At 36.9% G+C, this 22,274-nt stretch overlaps 1 protein-coding gene across 2 annotated transcripts in view; it reads left to right on the forward strand.

The window, feature by feature from the left end:
- The window catches only part of ADAMTS5 (ADAM metallopeptidase with thrombospondin type 1 motif 5), a 99,368-nt gene extending 78,457 nt beyond the window's left edge, over nucleotides 1–20,911 (forward strand). For both annotated transcript variants that reach the window (XM_073009996.1, XM_073009997.1), the window contains one exon: nucleotides 17,862–20,911. In XM_073009996.1, the coding sequence (XP_072866097.1) occupies nucleotides 17,862–17,906 (45 nt within the window). In that variant the 3' untranslated portion in view covers nucleotides 17,907–20,911. The remainder of the gene's footprint in view (nucleotides 1–17,861) is intronic.
- Nucleotides 20,912–22,274: the final 1,363 nt, after the last annotated feature.

Below are 22,274 nucleotides of genomic sequence, written 5' to 3' on the forward strand. Positions count from 1 at the left end.
CTTATGCTTAGGGCATTTGCCACACAGTTAAGATTAATCCACACACAACAATTACAGTTCCCAGGCATACAAAGAACCCAGAAGGAATGCATTCAGTATCCAAGCAATGAGTTTTCTTTTCACCCACCTTATTTCCCAAGTCTAAACCTGAAATTCATTTTTGAATTACCTCTCATTCTCACCCCATACATCTAATTAGTCACAATTCATTCATTGAGAAAATATTTATTAGCAAGCCATGTTCATTGTTCTTATCCTATATCTGTTCTTTCTTTCCATTCCCAAAGCTACTACTTTAATTTAGCCCCTCATGGTGCATTTCTCATCTGACCAACTGCAGCAATTTCCTAAATGGCCTCTGCCTCTGTCTTTGTTCCTTACAATTCCTTCTCCTCTAAGAAGATAGAATTATCCTTCTAAAATGCAAATCTGATCATGTTGCTTTCTTCCTGAGGCTTGCCAACATTTTAGGAAGGGCTCCAAATGTCTTAGTATAGTATTCACGGTCCTTCAAGGCACTTAAAAACTCTTCTGGGACAGAGTGAGCTGTAACTAAACAAACAATTGAAGAAGCAAGGTCTGTCATGATTTGGCACTTGCTTATCTCTCCGGCTTCATCTCTCACCACTCTGTGCTACAAGCATATTGAGCTACTTACAGCTCTCTCATCTGGCCTGGGCACTGGCTGCTTCTCTGGCTGGAATGCCCTTCCTACTCACTGCCCCCATTTCACCTGACAAGCTCTGACTTTCCCAAATCCAGGCCTAAGAAATCTACTTCTCCTTTGCATTGCTGTGCTAGTCCCTCTGTGCCTACCTCTAACACAGTATTTATCACTTTATACTTTAATTTTCCTTTGTTTGCCTTTCTTTCTAGAAGGCAAGTGCTGTTCTTTGATTTTGGAAACTGTGCCTGCTTCATCTTTGTATTCTCCACACTTAGTAGGACACCTAGCATGTGAAATCATCCAATACATGTTTATTGACTAATTGAACACATATAAAATATGTTCAGAAGCAATGTATACAGTATCTCTTCTACAGACCCAAATAATAGAAAAGATCAGAGAATATATTTTAAGGCATTCTCCTTATAAGTATGAGAAACATCTTAATACCTAGAGAGTTTGAGGTCTCTCCAAAATGCCAACTCTAAATTACAAAAAAATGTATTACAGTAGAGCAAACAAACTTTACAGATTCTTGTAAAGCTTCTGTTGACTCAAGCGAGCTGTAAACTCTCATGGACATTTCAAACAATTATAGATGTTCGTAAAGCTCTTCATTTCGTGGGATAACGCTGATGCAAACTGATGCATGATCCAGCCTGAGATAATTGGTTTTATAACATTTAAGAATGAGCTAAGATTGTCATTGCAGCCCAAGAAGAATATGCAACCTTTTTTTTGACAATCTTCTCCAAATAAATATAGACAAAAATAATGGAAAGTTGTACAAGAAACCAGAGAATGAGTGGACTATTGCTGCATATATTCTCCTAGGATGGAGTCAAATGGAATAAAAGTTGTAAAAACATAAACGTGGTTTCATAGGCACTTTATATTAGTCTGTTTTCACATGCTATAAAGATACTATCCCAGACTGGGTAATTTATAAACAAAGGAGGTTTAATTGACTCAGAGTTCTGCATGGCTAGGGAGGTCTCAGGAAACTTACAATCATGGTGGAAGGCAAAGGGGAAGCAAGGACCTTCTTCAAATGGCAGCAGGAGAGAGAAGAGCAAGCAGGGCAAGTGCCAGAAGCTTATAAAACCATCATATCTCATGAGAACTCAGTCAACATCATAAGAACAACATGGGGAAAACTGCCCCCGTGATCCAATCGCCTCTCACCAGGTTCCCTCCTTAATACCTGGGGATTATAAGTCAAGATGAGATTTGGGTGGGGACACAAGCTTAACCGTATCACACTTGTAACAAAAAAAAAAAGGCACCATGTATATGGTAATGAGCTCAACATGCTGTTTGCAAAAGATACTTGATGCAGCTCTTCAAGAACTTGTTTTCCTTTTTCTGCCATGAACAAGTCTCACTCATTAGCACTTTGCACATCTTTGTACAGATAGATAATTCTCTCTATGATTATAATCTAAAGGCAAATTATCATCACCTAGCATTAATCCCTAATATGTAACTCCTGTTCTTACTTCTAATTGTTTTATTTCCTTATATACAACTGTCCAGAGAGCTTGCCCTTATTGTAAACAAAATGTATTCAGTTGTAAGTGAGTTATCTTCACTCTAGTTAGTTCTCCTTCACCTTCTATTTCTGTAGAGGCATGGCCATTCTTCATTAACTCCTTTTTTTAAAGAATTATTTGGTTTCCTCTCTATCTCTTCCTCTCATTCTTTATAACTGAATGCTCCCATAAATCAATTATTATAGCTACAAGTTATCCAGCACATGCCAACCTTTCTCTGATACTATATCTGGGTATTGTGAGCAACATCGCCAACATCATCTTCCTAACCTATTGCCTACTGCTTCTATCTGGCCCCTTTTGCTCCTCATCTTTCTTAAAAACAGTATGTGAACTCCCAAGCTGTTTTCCCACTCTGGATTCTCCACATCCGTGAAAGTTCATCTTATATAACTCTACGACTTAAACACCTTGTCCTCTTCAAGCTAGCTTTACTGTACCATACACATTTCTCTTCCCACTCCTTTGCTAGAGTTCCCTGCTCAATATGACTTGGCTTTCTCAACCTATCCTGTAATCTTACTGTCTTCTAAAAGCTTGTTCCAGTCTCATGTTTGTGAGGATTTGCACAGTTTCTCCTAATAGTGCCTCCAATGAAACACACACATGTTGCATACAAAAGTGCTGTGTAACTATACTAGTCGAGATAGGCTAATTTGTGCTGTACTAACAAAAAATCCATGAATTTCAATGACTTCACAGAAGTTTTTTTCTTACACTAAATGTCCCACATGAGCCATCATGTAGCTTTACTGTGCTGTCACTCAGATATTCAGTAAACAAAGGTTCTCATATTTGGTGCTACATTATGCTCAGTTGCAATAGCAAGGGAAGAGAAAAACTAGATAAATGTGCAAGGAATTTTTATTGCCTCTAATCAGAAGACAAAATTCATTTCCGCTCACATAGTCTCACCTTGCAAGTGGGCCATAAAATGTAGAGGAGTGAACAGAATACTTAACACTGCAATTGCCATCACTGTAAATTTGTATTAATAGTTTCAGCTAAGCTTATGCAGAAAGTGGAATTCTTAAGTCTAGAACTGCAGTTTTTCACATCGGAACGTTATTATCTATAGAGAAAAATCGAGGACAGTACCTGCCTGTCCTAGCAGACCCACTTATGTCGCCTGCTGTCAGACCAGATGGAAAGCAGCATGAATAGGAGCATGATCTTAGAATCTGAAGGCCAAGAGCCCAGGTATATTAGGAGATTCCCTCCTCAGCACAGATAAAGTCTGCCACTCATGGTTGTGAGCTAAGCTGACCAATAAAGATGGTCTAGAATTGCACCTGATGTAATAAGGTCAAATTGTCTCGAATGTCCAGCAGAGCTTTGAAAGGTGGAGGCTAGCAGCTGTCTTATTCTCTTCATTCATTTAGGTTGCTATAACAAAAATACCTAAGTCTGAGGAGCATATAAACAACATAAATTTATTTCTCACAGTTCTAGAGACTGGGAAGTCCAAGATCAAGGCACTGGCAGATTCAGTATCTGGTGAGGACTCTGTTCTGCATAGACAGACATCTTTTCATTGTAACCTCACATGGTGAAAGGGGCTAGCTAGCTCTCTGGAGTCTCTTTTATAAGGGTGCTAATCCCATTCATGAAGGTGGAGCCCTCATGACCTAAATCACATCCCAAAGGCCTCACTGTCTAATGCTTTCATGTTGGAAATTATATTTCAATCTATGAATTTAGGGCAGTAGGAAAAAAAAAAAACCATTCAGACCATAGCACTTGTTTTGCTGTTTCACTGCTTCAAGTGTCTATTCATTCTCCTAGAGAGAATTCTAAAATAACAGGCGTTGTGCAAGATAAACTTCCCTTGTGCTCCAGCACTGTGTCATCAGGGAATACTCAAGGCTGTTTCATAATGGACAAAAACCTCTTCATTAGAAAGACCATTGTGCATGGGTAGGAAGTACTTCTTTATTCCTTGTGTTTTCCTCTTTGTGGAAGATATTCCATCATACCCCCAGCCTCCCTTGCTTTCTCACTCATTTTCAAATAGTTTATATACCTGGGAGGGGCTTATCTCACAGGTGATGTTGGAAGGAAGACCTGGGCAAGTGGAACCCATGTCTTCCTTCACTGTTTCTCTTGAGAACAGTTGCCCCCATGTTCTACTTTACTTCTCTGTGGGTGACTTCTGTTTTCATAGGTGGAGCCTGCCCAGTCAAGTACTCCTGTGACAAGGTGAATAAGGCTATATAAATCAGGCCTTCAATGCAGAAGTCCACATGCTCCCAGATACAGAACACATTCTCCAATTTCAATTTTGACTGAATAAGGGTGATTGTATTTTATTCTCTGTATGTGAACTAATTTATTATATTTCTTAATTGAAGCTGAATGGGTAAATGGAGCAAAATTTGTTGCATCTTCCAAATAACCTCAAAAAGGTAGCATATTGTTTTATTTACTTAAATATATTCATTGTTAACCTTTACAGTATGATTTTTTTTTACTGTTACTGTAAAACAACTACCACTTTAGACCTGATATACAGTGATATTAATACATTATTAGAATGTGTAGCCACTGCAAAACTTTTCATAGAAAATATTATCAGTTTGAAGTAAAATATGTGAATATAAATGCATTATAATCTTTTTTTTTTTCTGAGACACACTTTCACTCTGTCACCCAGCTGGAGTGGCATGATCCCAGCTCACTGCAACCTCTGCCTCCCAAGGGCTCAAGCCATCCTCTGGCCTCAGCTGCTGGAGTAGCTGGGAACATAGGCACAAGCCACCGGACCCAAATAGTTTTTGTTTTTGTTTTGAGATGGAGTCTTGCTCTGTTGCCCAGCCTGGAGTGCAGTGGAGCAATCTCTGCTCACTGCAACCTCCACCTCCCTGGTTCAAGCGATTCTCCTGCCTCAGTCTAGCAAGTAGCTGGGATTGCAGGCTTGTGCCACCACATACAGCTAGTTTTTGTATTTTTTTGTAGATATGGGTTTCAAAATGTTGCCCAAGCTGATCTCCAACTCCTGAGTTCAAGTGATCCACCTACATCAGCCCCCTAAAGTACTGGGATTGCAGGCATTAGCCACTGCACTTGACATGCATTATATTTTTAATCTACCTCTATTGTGACTTGCTCACAGAGGCCAAAAAAAAAAAAAAAAAAAAAAAAATCAGTTTGAACATGACATTCTCTACTAGCATTAGAAAATGCTAAGGCATTAGAAAAGTAGTTCAATCTTTTCTGGTTGTGTCAGTCAATGACAGGTCCTCTAAGCAGCCATAGGAACCTACTGATTTTTAAGTTTTTTAAACGAGAAAGAGTATATATAATTCAAAGTCAAACTTTATATGAATGTGAGTGCTGGGTTTTATAGTAGGGGAGGAGGATATAATGGATGAGGTTGGCAGGGGTTGAATCCCATGATTCAAAAAACTCAAGGAAACTTCACAGCTTCTATTCAAATCAAACTTAGGTCTCATAATTCTTTTTTTTAAATTTTCTTTTTTATTATTATTCTACTTTAAGTTCTAGGGTGCATGTGCACAATGTGCAGGTTTGTTACATATGTATACATGTGCCATGTTGGTGTGCTGCACCCATTAACTCGTCATTTACATTAGATGTATCTCCTAATGCAATCCCTCCCCACTTCCCCCACCCCATGACAGGCCCTGGTGTGTGATGCTCCCCTTCCTGTGTCCAAGTGTTCTCATTATTCAATTCCCACCTATAAGTGAGAACATGCAGTGTTTGGTTTTCTGTCCTTGCAATAGTTTGCTGAGAATGATGGTTTCCAGCTGCATCCATGTCCCTACAAAGGACACAAACTCATCCTTTTTTATGGCTGCATAGTATTCCATGGTGTATATGTGCCACATTTTCTTAATCCAGTCTGTCATTGATGGACATTTGAGTTGGTTCCAAGTCTTTGCTATTGTGAACAGTGCTGCAATAAACATACGTGTGCATGTGTCTTTATAGCAGCATGATTTATAATCCTTTGGGTATATACCCAGTAATGGGATGGCTGGGTCAAATGGTATTTCTAGTTCTAGATCCTTGAGGAATTGCCACACTGTCTTCCACAATGGTTGAACTAGTTTACAGTTCACCAACAGTGTAAAAGTGTTCCTATTTCTCCACATCCTCTCCAGCACCTGACTTTTTAATGATCGTCATTCTAACTGGTGTGAGATGTTATCTCATTGTGGTTTTGATTTGCATATCTCTGATGGCCAGTGATGATGAGCATTTTTTCATGTGTCTGTTGGCTGCATAAATGTCTTCTTTTAAGAAGTGTCTGTTCATATCCTTCTCCCACTTTTTGATGGGGTTGTTTTTTTCTTGTAAATTGGTTTGACTTATTTTTAGATTCTGGATATTAGCCCTTTGTCAGATTAGTAGATTGCAAAATTTTTCTCCCATTCTGTAGGTTGCCTGTTCACTGTAATGGTAGTTTCTTGTGCTGTGCAGAAGCTCTTTAGTTTAATTAGATCCCATTTGTCAATTTTGGCTTTTGTTGCCATTACTTTTGATGTTTTAGACATGAAGTCCTTGCCCATGCCTATGTCCTGAATGGTATTGCCTAGGTTTTCTTCTGGGGTTTTTATGGTTTTAGGTATAACATTTAAGTCTTTGATCCATCTTGAATTAATTTTTGTATAAGGTGTGAGAAAGGGATCCAGTTTCAGCTTTCTACATATGATTAGCCAGTTTTCCCAGCACCATTTATTAAATAGGGAATCTTTTCCCCATTTCTTGTTTTTGTCAGGTTTGTCAAAGATCAGATGGCTGTAGATGTGTGGTATCATTTCTGAGGCCTCTGTTCTGTTCCATTGGTCTATATCTCTGTTTTGGTAGCAGTACCATGCTGTTTTGGTTACTGTAGCCTTGTAGTATATTTGAAGTCAGGTAGTGTGATGCCTCCAGCTTTGTTCTTTTGGCTTAGGATTGACTTGGCAATGCAGGCTCTTTTTTGGTTCCATATGAACTTTAAAGTAGTTTTTTCTACTTCTGTGAAGAAAGTCATTGGTAGCTTGATGGGGATGGCATTGAATCTATAAATTACCTTGGGCAGTATGGCCATTTTCACGAATTGATTCTTCCTATCCATGAGCATGGAATGTTCTTCCATTTATATGTGTCCTCTTTTATTTCATTGAGCAGTGGTTTGTAGTTCTCCTTGAAGAGGTCCTTCACATCCCTTGTAAGTTGGATTCCTGGGTATTCTATTCTCTTTGAAGCAATTGTGGGAGTTCACTCATGATTTGGCTCTCTGTTTGTCTGTTACTGGTGTATAATAACGCTTGTGATTTTTGCAGATTAATTTTGTATCCTGAGACTTTGCTGAAGTTGCTTATCAGCTTAAGGAGATTTTGGACTGAGACGATGGAGTTTTCTAAATACGCAATCATGTCATCTGCAAACAGGGACAATTTGACTTCCTCTTTTCCTAATTGAATACCCTTTATTTCTTTCTCCTGCTGGATTGTCCTGGCTAGAACTTCCAACACTATGTTGAATAGGAGTGGTGAGAGAGGGCATCCTTGTCTTGTGCCAGTTTTCAAAAGGAATGCTAATTCCATCCATTACATTTACCCGTTCTGAAAAAAGAAAAATAGCTCTAACAAATGTCCTTTGCTTTGCTTACTTACATCTTGATAAAGTGGCTTGAATTCTAGGTGAGGTACAAAATCTGATCTCAAAATTCCACAACAAAATAGCAAAATTATCCACTTACACTAACATCTGGTATTTTTAAAACTACAGTTTTGAATTTGACCAACAACGAGGATCTCTCTGCTTTAGGTTAGAAATGGAAAATATTATTGACTGTCACCCAGGATCTGCCATTGACAGGTCATTCATTAAAGAGTCTATTTTCTATAACCCTGAGGCACACAATAGTGTGAAGTTGGATTCAGATGAGAGCATCTGTTCATTCAAAACTTATGGTACAAGCATGACTCCAAAGAAAATCAGATTAGCCTGCATATGACAATGTCTCTGATGATTACACACAAAAAAAAATCACTAGTTTTGTAGGCTGAAAGATATTAAATTAAATATATACAGCTACAAGACAAATTAATTTCAAATGCTTTAAGTTGGACTGAAAATAGAAGCTTTTCTTCAAAATACTGACAGCTTAATATTTACAAGTTGCTAACAAGCAATTTAAGTATTTAAACATAAAAGAAGACTAAAGCTTCTCTACCATCTTTCTTTTATGTCACCAAATTCTACTTACTTGGAGGTCACATATCTGTTTTTTTAGTGCCACCTTTTGGGTGGTCTTGTTATTACATAACATTAAAATTGAAATGCTGGAAATTTAGTGTGTGTGTTTAAATTGAACTTTAGCATATTAAGTTTATTCTCTTAGTTGTCCACATTAACTGCACAGTTTATTTAGACAGAGATATTTTTCACTTGTCTTCTGTAATAAAACAGAAACTGTGAAGTTTCCTTAGTAGAGTTTTTTGAATCGTGGGATTCAGCCCCCGCCAATCTCATCCTTTATATCCTGCTCCCTCAATATAACCCCCGGAACTTACATTCATACAAAGTGTGACTTTGAATTATACCTACTCTTTCCCTTTTAAAAAACTTAAAAATAAGCAGACTCCTACGGTTGCTTAGAGGATCTATATCATTGATTGACACAACTGGAAAAGATTGAATTGCTTTTCTAATGCCTCATGATTCACAAGTAGTGGAGCTGAAAACAAACCTAGGTCTTATCAATGTAACTCCATCAATTACATTTACGCATTCTGAAAAATATATATAGTAACTCTAACAAATGTCCTCTGCTTTGCTTACTCATATCATGATAAAGTGGCTTGAAATCCAGGTGAGGTATAAAATCCCCTCTCAAAATTCTACAGCAAAATAATAAAATTACTTACTTACACTAACATCTGGGGTTTTTTAAACTATAGTTTTGAATTTGACCAAGAACAAGGATCTTTGTGCTTTGGGTTAGAAATGTAAAATATTATTGACTGTCACCCAAGATCTGCCATTGACAGGTCATTCATTAAAGAGTCTATTTGGCATATTATCCACCCATTCACCTAGATTCTCAAAGTCCCATTCTGATAATTAAGTAGATCATTGAGCAGTAAATCTAAAAAATATTAATGCAGTATCCATAAGAAAAGTTTATAATATAATATTCAGCTATTGGGTCAGTAAAGACATCATCTCTTTAAACACAATTTTAGATCTCTTTTTGGTAAAACCATAGTCGTTTTTCATTGACTTTTAATATACCTTATAAAAGCACCTCTTTTACATTCAATTCCTGCAAAAAAAAAAGTTGTTAAGTGAATTGGTATCATTTAAATTTTGTAACTAAAAAATGTCCTTGCTTCTAGGCAAATCAAACTTCATGCCCAATTATGATAATTAAATAATCTCAGGTATTTGTTCATGTTTACTCTTTCTACTCTTTGCTGGTGACCTCTGTTCTGTTTTTGTTTTCATTCCAAATTGCTCTGTCTTTTGTTATGTTTGCTTTTCCAAATTATCTTAAATCTTGTTGAATGTGGCACAAGTGCCAAAATGAAAGGGGTTAATTCAAGGATTCCAGGAAAGAAGTGGTTGCTGCAGCTAGCATCAGACAAGAGTAGGGTGGAAGAGCCTTCCAAGATTTCACGGGTCATAGCTAAGGCCAATGGAGAGGTAAAGCAAAAGACAATGAGAGTGAATGCAAGATAAATTGAAAAAAGAATGTATCAAACATGTTGAGATAGCCGGCAAGAAGACTTGTAATCAGACAGAGCCATGGCTAAAGATTCTCAAGAGAAAGCTTATGAAGCCCACTGGGTCTGATTGAAGAGCTGGGTTAGCAGGAGTTTACCATGTAGAAGTCAGGTGGTCTTACTGGAAGCAAAACCATTCTGGTCATGTACTTAAGAATTTATGACAGTGAATTACAGATAGTAATCCACTAAAGGCAAGGATACTTTTTGAGAAATGGTACCTATACTTCCTTCTGATCCCACCTACTGAGTTCACCCCATGGTTGACCAGCAGTTCAGTGCTTCCCTCCTGAACCCACCCATTTTGAGAAATTCTGCCTCAGTGTGAGAAAGGAGTAACTGGAGAAAAGAAGCTGTACAAATATAGAATTCATCAATTATATAAATGAATACATTCCACACAATACCACAACATGTTCACTGAGTTTATTTAACCTTTAAGATTATTTACTGGCCAGGCATGGTGGCTGACGCCTGTAATCCCAGCACGCTGAGAGGCCGAGGCGGGCAGATCACCTGAGGTCGGAAGTTCGAGACCAGCCTGGCCAAGGTGGTGAAACCCCATCTCTACTAAAGATACAAAAAAAATTAGCTGGGTGTGGTGGCGCATGCCTGTAATCCTAGCTGCTTGGGAGGCGGAGACAGGAGAATCACTTTAACCCAGGAGGCGGAAGTTAAAGTGAGCCGAGATCGCACCATTGCACTCCAGCCTGGGCAACAGGGCAAGACTCTGTCTCAAATAAATAAATAAATAAAAGATTCTTTACCGTCTGCCACATGGTATGATGAAATGCAAATTTGTTTTAAAGGTCGTGTCCTCTGAAAGTATACTGTGCTCACTTTATGGTGTGTACACTGACAATAATTTAAAGCCAATCAATGTTGTATACTGCTCTCCATAGAGTGGAAGCCAACTCTGTTTGGGAATCAACATAAATGTCCACAAACAGGAAAAACTGTACTTCACAACTTCTCACAGTCATTATTAGGTTTAAATTCAGGGTAGTATTAATTGAAAAATAAACACATATTTAAACCGTGCAAATATTATTACTTTCTCTATTTTGTTAGTATGTCAAGAAACCATCACTTTCAATAATGGAGAAAAAATGCATCATCCATAATAAAGTACTATTTCTTTGTTGTCCACGAAATGTGGCAAATTAGTTAATTTGTTGTTTATACCTAAATAGAATCCTCCAGAATCGCTAAATGCCTCCACGGATTTGTCTTCATAGCATATTTAAGAAGTACAATATATTTGGTTTTTCTTCTTTCACAAATTGGGAAATGCAGCATCAGAAATGAGTTGAGGTTTTGCCCCAAGTTCATTGGTCTGATTTCCTCATTAGACTTCACACTAAAATTGTGTACTACTTTTGTCTTGTACATATTTATATTTTAAACTCCTGAAGAATGTCAATAGTTATCTGTACTGCTCATGTGACTCCTAACAGAAAATGTATGTAATAGAAGGTCTATTTGGTACTTAAGGACTTTTATACCAAATATATAACTGAAGTCATCTAAAAGAAATATTGTTCATAAAAGACAGAATGATATTTTCTACAGGCAATTATAAATTCTATATTGCACAAATAAAAGACATTTAAGCTATATAACCTCTAATTACAAAATGACAATAAATGTCACCCAATTTCTGGGAAATACAGTTTCAAAGCATTAGTTCAAAACAAAAATGCGTGTTTATTATCTTACATAAGTTTACGTGATAGAAAAATTCTAAATAAAGACCACCATTAATTTTAATCTATATTTTTAAATAATTGGCCTAAAAACTACATTTTTAGATTCTTATGCAAGTTATTCTTTTAAGTTATTCCTTTAAAAAGTCAAAAGATTTAGGATACACATTAAATGAAATAAAAAGTTTACTTAAAAATAATATAAAATATTTTAAATAAACTTTTTATTTTGAATAGTTTTAGTTGCAAGAACATAGAGGCTCCATGTACTCTTCAGTCTGATTTCCCTAATATAACCCTCTTACATAACCATGGCTTAATTGTCAAAACTAAAAAATTAATATCAATACATTGATAAATTAAACTACAGACTTTACTCTGATTTCACCAGTTTTTCCTCTAATTCTTTTTCTGTTTCAGAAGTTAATACAGGATATCACATTGCATTTAGTTAGATCACTTTTTTCTAAAAACATGTTTACATTTATTTTGGATAAATATATAAGTATAATTAATGTAATAAATATTACTTGATTATTATTAAAATATATGATGTAAGAATAAATCTAATACATTTATTTGCCAAGAGGTTGTACGAACCTTAGAGAAAACTTTGAAGTGTATCTAATGAGTTTCATAACTTCTAGTAAAATTATCCTATTCATCTTGCTCTCATGGTGCACTTGTTTACATTTAGTGTATTGTGTAAGCATTAAATGATATGAAAATATTGAAATAATAAATTTACACAATCTGAGAAAGTAAAATTTATATTTTCATATATTCATTAGAGTATTATTTGTACTGTTTATAGAGGTATTTCTATGACTAAAAACTATCTGGGTTAGATAAATGGACTATTTGCATAGAGTTGCTACTCTCAAATCCTAAGAAACTAGAGAAAGCGGGGACAGATAATTTTAACAACTCAAGGCTTGGGTATTTTTCTGGGGAACTGTGGAATAGAAAGCTACCTTATTAAAGCCTTTTTGGAAATTGCATTTAGAGTCAATATATTTTGGATTTGCTCACTGATACCGTAGAGCGCACAGCATGAAGGAATTAAGAGGCCATCCACTCATTATGTTTAGGAGTAGTCAATTCCACAGCATTACAAGGTTTGCAAGCCAAAGAAGAAAACTCAGAGCAGACCAAAGAAATAATGCAAATATGGTTAAATGATTAGAGAACACAAGCATTAAGATATAAAAATCGTTTACCCTAGAGAAAGAAAGCTAAAATCAATCTTCAGTTTTACGCTTGGCTACTACCCAGAGGATGCAATCACTAGATCTACTGAACCCCAAACAGATGGAAGTAATTGTAACAATACAAAGATATATGTGAGATAAAGGAAGTGAAAGTCTTTCTGACTGTGGAAGCCATTAAGCTGTTGAAAGTTCCACAGTGTTTTTGTTTTTAGCAAAGAAGAAAACTAGCATTCTGAATTGCATGTCCTCGATTTTCTTTAGATTATCGCCATGTATGTTTGCATCCTTTAACAATATGTCTACTTTGGGATATTTCTAGACGTCACACAAATAGAATGACACTGCATATATTCTGCAATATACTTTTGCTTGCCAAAAATTATGTTTAATACAAGTAATTTATTTTTATAACTACTTTATTTTCTGGTACCACAAGATATTTCAAGCACATCTTCTATTTTCCTTGTCCAAGCAACCTCTTTACCAAGGAGCGTGGTTTCTTTCTTTGGAGAATGGTACTTGAAAATCAAAATCTGGGCTTCAAGTGTTCTTATTGCTACTGGGTTGTCATTGCTTTTAAACTCTTTCAGCAGACAGAGTGTGAAGAAATGTATTTGTATACTACCTCATACATACATACACACTGTGTATTTATTTCTGTGCATGCACACACACACACACACACACACACAACTTTATACAGATATTTCCAACTCCAGTCCAGCAGCACAGAGTTCATTCTAACCTTCCTCCTTTACTTATTTGAAACTTTTATTCTCAAATAATAAGAAAGAAACCTGGCTTTTATTTTCTACATATATCTATTTGTGTTTTCAACCGTAGTGTCCACATAAATTAGTTTCAGAATAACTAATCCATGTCTCTATAAGAAACAAAGCTACTAACTGCAATGTGGTATGTATGTGATGCTCTTTGTAAATTTAGCTTTAAATTACCCATTCTTTGTGGTATACAGTTCTACTGGTTTTGAAAAACGAATGGAGTCATGGGCCTATCTCTATAGTTGTGATTTGAAAAGTTTCATCAGCCCCCACATTCCTTTATGGTGACTTTTTGCTGTCAACATCTCCCCTCACCCTAACACCTAGCAACTACAGACTTCTTTTTCATCCTGCGCTGGCTAATTTTATGTGTGAACGTGACTGGGATGAGGGATGCCCAGATGTTTCTGTGATGAAACATTATTTCTGGGTGTGTTAATGAGGGTGTTTCTAGAAGAGATTATCATTCGAATCAGTGGACCCAGTGAAGAAGATCCACCCTCACCCATATGGGCGGGCATCCATCAAATCATCTGAGGGCTCAGATAGAACAAAAAGGCAGAAGAAAAGTGAATTCTCTCTCTCTCTCTCTCTCTCTCTCTCTCTCTCTCTCGGAGGTGGAACATTCAGTTCTCACCAGTATAACCACCCTCCCTGTTCTCAACTCCCCTGGTTCTCGGGCCTTAGGATTCTGGCTGAATTACACCACTGGCTTTCTAGTCTCCAGCTTGTAGATAGAGTACCAGGGTAGATTTCAGCCTCAAAACTCGCATGAGCCAATTCGCATAATAAATCTCTTACATATCTCTATACATATGTTATTGCTTCTGTTTCTTGGCAGAACCCTGACAAGTATACATCCTATAATTTTGCTTTGTATATAATACTTTATGAATGGAATCAAGTAATATGTGACATTTTGAATTTGGTTTCCTCTGCTTAGCAAAATGTATTTAAGATTCATCTATGTTGTTGTGTAAATTAATAGTTATTTCCTTCATTTGCTAAATAAGTTTCACTGTATCACTGCATTACAGTTTCTTTATCCATTCACTGATGGAAGAACGTTAGAATCATTTCCAGTTTGGGATAATTATGCATAAAACTGCTGTAAATATTCAGGGGGTGGTTTTTATGTTAATATAGCTTTTCATTTATATTGTGTAAATACTGAGGAGTAGGATTAAGAGGTCCTATGGTAAGTACATGTTTAATTTTATAATAGAATAAAGAATTTAGAAATAGATTCATGTGCAAGTATTTCTTTAAATTATGATAACTATGATGCAGTTGAATGGGGGAAAGAATGGTCTTCTCTATATGATGCTGTGGCCAATTAAAGAACACATGTTCTCACTCATAAGTGGGAGTTGAACAATGAGAACACATGGACACAGGGAGGGGAACATCACACACCGGGGCCTATCGGGTGGTGGGGGAATAGGGGAGGGATAGCATTACGAGAAATACCTAATGCAGATAGCAGATTGATGGGTGCAGCAAACCACCATGGCACGTGTATACCTATGTAACAAACCTGCAAGTTCTGCACATGGACCCCAGAATGTAAAGCATAATAATAATAAAAAAGATGGCCACAAATTTGTTCACTTTTTTTTCCATTGAGATGTGGTCAGTTTTCCTTCCCTTGAATCTGAGCTGTTTTGTGAGTGATTTCACCAACATAGCATAGTGGAATTGGTTATAATGCTATTTCTGGACCTTGTCATAAGTGGGCTGGTAGCTTCTACCTCGGTCTCTTGAAACCATGAGCTGCTATGTAAAATGTTCAACTACTCTGAGGTCACTGTTCTATGAAAATCCCAAGCCACATTGAGAAGCCCTAGTGGATGAGACACCATGTGGAGATTAAGAAATAGAGAGGGGCCAAGAAACCCAGGCACCAGACATAGAAGGGAAGAAGCCATTGTGGAAGTAGAGCCTTCAAAGCTAGGCGTCCTAGCAGATAATATAGAACAGAGATGAACCACCTTGCCAAGCCTTTCCATAATTCCTGATCCAAATAATCATGGAAAAAAATAAAATGAGCGTTTTACCCATTTTATTTTAATTTATTTATTCACTTTCTTTATTTTAAACTTCTAAGTTTTGGGATAGTTTTGTTTGTTTTTGTTTGGTTGGTTTTTGGCAGAAATTGATCACTAGAACAGTACCGAAACAACTATATATCCATATAAAAAATAAAATACAATTTGACCTCTACTTCACTTCCCATACCCAAATATTAATTTGAAATGGATTATTGCTCTAAATGTAAAAGGTAAAATTATAAACATCTAAATAAAAAAGAGAGAGAATCTTTATAACTTGGAATTAGGCAAAAATCCTTAAACAAAGTTCAGAAAATACTAAGCCTAAAAGGAAAAGTTGATAAATTATACTGCAATAGAATGAAAACTTCTGATTTTTGGAAGATATCATGTAGCATTTCAAAAAGTTTGCATAGCTTGGGACAAGACATTCACAATACATATATCTGCTTAAGGTTTTATTCTATGTTGATATAGTTTAGATATTTGTCCCCTCCTAAGTCTCAAGTTGAACTGTAATCTCCAGTGTTGGAGGTGGGGCCTGAAGGGAAGTGTTTGGGTCATAGGGGTAGAGATCCTTCATGAATGGCTTGGGCCATACCCTTGGTGATGAGCAAGCTCTCACTCTGAGTTCACACAAGATCTGGTCATTTAAGAGTGTGTAGCACGTCCTCCCACTCTCTCCAATTTTTTATCATGCCTGCTTTTGCCATGGGACATGCAAGCTCCAGCTTCACCTTCTGCCCTGAATAAAAGCTTCCTGAGGCCTCCCCAGAAGCAAATGCCAGTGGTATGCTTCCTGTAAAACTGTGAGCCCAGTCAAACCTCTTTTCTTATAAATTACCCAGTCTTGGGTATTTCTTTATATCAATTCAAGAATAGCCTAATACATATATCCTTTCCAGAGTCTATTTTCAACCTATCTATATTTTATTCTTCTTAAAAAGTTATGTCCCATGTAAGAGTTACACAAGTGGTTCTTTATTATTATGATTTTGATCTAACAATCTTTCATCTTTGTCTTTGGAATATTTAGTACAGTTGCCTTTGATGTACCTACTCACAGTGATTAGCTTTGTTTTCTGTTTGTGCCATCTTGTTATTTCTTTTTCTTAACTTCCTAATTTTAGGTATCTTTTCATACAATTGCCAAGTTTTTCTCTTGACATTATTAATGCATTTGTTTGCATTTATTGATTTTCTTTTCTTTTTTCTTTTTAAATAAAGACTCAGTCTTGCTATCTTGCCCCAGGCTGGTCTCATACTTCTGGCCTCAAATGATTTTCCAACCTTGGCTTCCCAAATGCTGGGATCAAAGGCATGAGCCACTGCACCTGGCCTGATTTTATGTTGAACCTCTGTTGCATTTCTGAGTTAAGCCACTTGGTCAAAAAGTATTTATATTCTTTTTTTTTTTTTTTGAGACGGAGTCTCGCTCTGTTGCCCAGGCTGGAGTGCAGCGACGCGATCTCCACTCACTGCAAGCTCCGCCTCCTGGGTTCACGCCATTCTCCTGCCTCAGCCTCCCCAGTAGCCAGGACTACAGGCGCCGCCACCACGCCTGGCTAATTTTTGTATTTTTAGTAGAGACAGGGTTTCACCGTGTTAGCCAGGGTGGTCTCGATCTCCCGACCTCGTGATCTCGGCCTCCCAAAGTGCTGGGATTACAGAGTATTTATATTCTTTATTGTACATTGCTCAGTTATGTTTGCTAATATTTGGCTAAACATTTTTGCATCAATGTCACAAATGAGATGACCTGGTATCTCCTGCCTCATTCATTTTTGAGGGGGCTTTTGCTAACAAACTTATGCTATTTTCATATAAAGAGCTGATTTTTTCTTTCTTTTTATATACTCTGGAATCATTATATAAACAATCAAGTTGTTGCTTGACCCCCTGACAAAAACTTCCATCTAAGATAATATTCTTTCTTCCTGAAATGTGGGCGCAAGCCACCCCGATGCCGAGGAAAGAGACCGAAGGCACAAGCTGTTCCAGGATAATAAAGAAAACATAGACAATAAGAATAGTTATACTAGAAACAGATTATAGATATGATTATATATGAATATTATCTGTCATTAGTTAGTAACATTACTCTTTATTCCAATATTATAATAATCTTTGTTCTACAACTCTAACCTAGGAAAAACCAGGCCATACAGAGATAGGAGCTGAAGGGACACGGTGAGAAGTGACCAGAAGACAAGTGTGTGAACCCTCTGTCTCAACCGGACAGGGCCACTGGAGGGCTCCTTGGTCCAGCGGTAGTGCCAGTGCCTGGGAAGGCACCCGTTACTTAGCAGATTGGGAAAGGGAGACTCCCTTTCCCCAGGGGAATTAGAGAAGACTCTGCTCCACCACCTCTTGCGGAAGGCCTGACATCAGTCGTGCCCACCTCTTGTGGAAGGCCTGACATCAGTCGTGCCCGCCTACAGCCATCCAGAGGCCTAAACATCTCCCTGTGATGCTGTGTTTCAGGGGTTACGCTCCTGGTCCACTTTCATGCTCCACCCTGTACACCTGGCTCCGTCTTCTAGATAGCAGTAGCAGAATTAGTGAAAGTATTAAAGTATTTGATCTCTCTGAGAAATACATAAAAGAGATAATGACATAAGCTGTACCCTCTCTCTCTGCCTTGGCTACCAAATAGGGAAGGGTCCCCTGTCCAGTGGACACATGACTTGAATGACCTTACCTATCATTGGAGATGACTCACACTCCTTACCCTGCCCTCTTGCCTTGCATACAATAAATAACAGTGTGGCCAGGCATTCGGAGCCACTACTGGTCTCCAAGCCTTGGTAGTAGTGGTCCCCCAGTCCCAGCTGTCTTTTCTTCTATCTCTTTGTCTTGTGTCTTTGTTTCTGCGATCTCTTGTCTCCACACATTAAGAGAAAAATCCACAGGCCCAGTAGGGCTGGACCCTACATTGAAATGCGTATTTTAGGTTTTCCTTACTTTGACAAACTCTGTTAGGTTTTGTCTGAAACTGTCATTATTTTGCCCTAATTCTCATGATTTTTCTAGTATACAATTCTGCACTGACAGTTACTTTCTCTCAGGATATTAAACACATCATTCCACTTTCTTCAAGCTTTCACTGATGCTGTGGAGAAATCATTTCTCAGAATAATTATAATCCAACCGAACATAGCTGTCTATACTTCTGGGTGAGGTTGTAACACTTTTCCCATTTGCTCTGAGAATACTCGCCAGCAGTGCTTGCAGCTGCTGCATTTACACTGAGATAAATTTGCCACAAAATATCTTGTTTGTATTATTATTTTCACATTGTTCTTGTATATCAACTTCAGAAACAGAAAACATCATTCTATTTACAGCATTCTGTTTTTAGTAGTGGTATTTCCATTTACAAAATATAGTAATTCTCTATTGCTGAAAATATCAAATCCTAGAAAACATAGCATTCCTACACATGATGCTAACATTGTTCTTGAAGAGTTGTTGGTCAAAGATTCATTTGATGAATCTGATTTTTCCAAAATAGACGATTCTCATGATTCAGACAATTCTGATGTTAGTTCTGTTTAGAAATAACTCTGAGAACAGTTTATATATTTTATTTTCACATTGAAAATCAATCAGATTTGCTTCAGCCTCAAAGAGCATATTTATGTAAAATTGTGCTGGCAGTGAGCTGCACTTTTTTTTCTAAACTGGAAAAGGGTTAAATCTTCGATTTATCTTTGCTTACCTAAATTTTTACCTTTATGATACATTTACTGTTTATATATTAATTTCTTGTTTTTAACCTGACTCTGTCTTTCATTTTACTTAATATGTCTTCTCTATCTTTCATCCCATGGACTTTCTTACATTCTTTAAAATTTCTCCATATCTCTTTCCAGTTCACTAATTTCCTCTTCATCTTTGTCTAATCTGCTAATAAACCCATCATATTTGGATTTTATATTCAGTCATTTTTACAGACTCTCACTTGTAACTTATTTTCAAATCATTGTTTTATATGTTGTGTCTGATAATTCCAACATTTAACTTTTTTTTTTCAGATTTGATTCTGTGATTTTTTTCTGCTGGCTCTCATTCATCAAGTCTTGCTTACTTTATTTTGCTTTGTTTCACTTTTGTTTTTACTGTGAGCTCATATTTCTATGGATATTATTTGAGCTCCAAGCTGTGATAGTTTTCATGGCAGAGGGCTTTTGTTTGGACCTGACGGGTCCCAGGGACACCAGTAACCAGGACCACATTACACTGAGTGTATACTGAGAACTGAGACCACCCAGGAAGTATGAATTCTGTCTATAAAACTGAAATCAGATGGCTTATGATTACAAAGTCTGAAAGAAAACTTTTCTTTTTCCTCTATACAGCATCAAATTCCAAGATGACCTATTTTTCTTGTCTTCTTCTGAGAGGTAAATATATGGGATGTAGATAAGTGATTCCCTGTGAATATCCGTCTTGTATAGACATGGAGTTGATCCCGTGTTCCCCACTTATGGACAGTCCCTGTAAACAAACTTTCTCCCTACAGAAAATTTCCTTAAGGAGAATTTACATCTGAGTTTTGTTTTCCTCTGTTGATTCTTTGCCCTCTAAAAATTCCTTACTTTCTTGTGTATTTACAAGATGCACTCATAAAGAGTTTATTGTTACATTTTCTCTGTCTCTTTTAGCTCTTTTCCATAGGAGGAATCTTAAGGCAATCTAGTCCAAAATACCGCCTGAAATGGAAAGAAAAGTGTACTAATTTTTGAATTCTGTATTGTAAATTTAAATAAAAACCTCCAGTTAGCCAAGTCTTGTATTAACGGTTCTTACCTAAAACAATTATATGGCTTAACAATTGCTACTTCAAACTAAGAAACACAAAGGACGTTAAGAAATCTGCCTCCTAATAATTCCTTCACCATAACATTTACTTAAGAAAGTATGCTCTCCTCTGAATCCTATCATAGACAAACATCATTTCCATATTGATCTTAATAGTTTTCACTTCAATTAATTTGAAATAAACATTTGTTGGTTGAGTGCCTGAAAATTTTTTTTTGAGTTATAGGTGGTGATAAGACACAACTACTGTCCTTGGGAAGTTTACACCCCAGTGGGAAAACTGTATCAGTAACCAAACAATTACCGCAATTTTATACATATAAAAGGTAATAAAATAGCAGTATATATAGCAATAAAAATAGAAGAAACGAAGATATTCCTACTTCAGCCTGTTTGTTTCTCAGGAGAAAACTGATACTATGTGGGATTTCTTCAACATGACATCACCAGAAGAGCAGAGTATTAAAAATAATAAATATTTTTCAGGCTCATGAGAGTGTAAAGGATGTTTCAAGATCTAGGAAGGGAATACAGACTAGGTAAAAGTACAGAGATATAAAGCAGCATTGTGTGTGCAGAAAACAACAGAGTTTGGTACCATGAGAATTCACAGTGCAAGAAGGGCTTCTGATGAGTTGACACTAGAAAGGTTGTCCCAGGGCAAAGACAGGAGTTTGGATTTTATCTTCTAAATGACCAGGAAGCTTTGTTTGAAGTACCAAAGGGGCAAACAAACTCATACAACAAAAATGTCATTTTTGAAATTTGTGGAAGATGGACTACATGAAACATGCATATGTTTCTTTATTCTTTATTGTATCTCTGTCTTTTGACTTAGCATTTTCTATAGTATTTTCTATGCATTTCTATTAAATATAATTATCATTTTAGTGGAACTATGCCATCTTACCAGTATAACAAGAAAATTGGTTTGTTTGACACATATATACACATAATACATATGTTATACATGCATTCATTTACATACACATATCTATGTATCTTTCATGCATTTTTACGTAGTTTTAAAGGACACATAAAACATAATCCTCTGTAAACATTTTAATAAGTTAAAAATATATCATAAAAATTTACCAGGACTTTAAATTTTCTTCTCAGGGCATTTTTATGCAACATAGCACTAAATCATATGCCTGTATTCTAATTTATCTGAAATTGCTTATGTTTGAACATTCTTTGATTCTTTGATATTATAAAAAGCTGGTGGGGCATGAAGTCTGACACCCGTGGTCCCAGCAACATGGGAGCCTGAGGTGGAAGTATTGTTTGAGCCCAGGAGGTTGAGGTTGCAGTGAGCCATGTTCACACCACTGCACTCCAGTCTGGGTGACAGAGCAAGACCCTGTCTCTCTCTCTCTCTCTCTCTCACACACACACACACACACACAAGCACATAGTGATGGTTAATTTTATCTGTGAACTTGATTGGGTCACAGGGTGCCCAGATTTAGGCTCAAGCATAGTGTTTCTGGGAGGATGTTTTGCATGAGATTAACATTTAAATCAATGGAGTGAGTAAAGCAGATGGAACTCCATGATGTGACTGGCCCTTGTCTAATCAATCAGAGGCTTAAATAGAACAAAAGGTGGGCCCTCTCCCTAGTAAGAAAGAATTCTTCCTATCTGGCTACTTTTGAACTAAGACATTGGCTTTTTCCTGCCTTTGGAATCAAACTGAAATTTCACCTCTTCCTGGGTCTCTTCCCTCTTCCTCCAG

The sequence above is a fragment of the Chlorocebus sabaeus genome, chromosome 2 (assembly GCF_047675955.1).
Source record: "Chlorocebus sabaeus isolate Y175 chromosome 2, mChlSab1.0.hap1, whole genome shotgun sequence".
Lineage (NCBI taxonomy): Eukaryota > Metazoa > Chordata > Mammalia > Primates > Cercopithecidae > Chlorocebus > Chlorocebus sabaeus.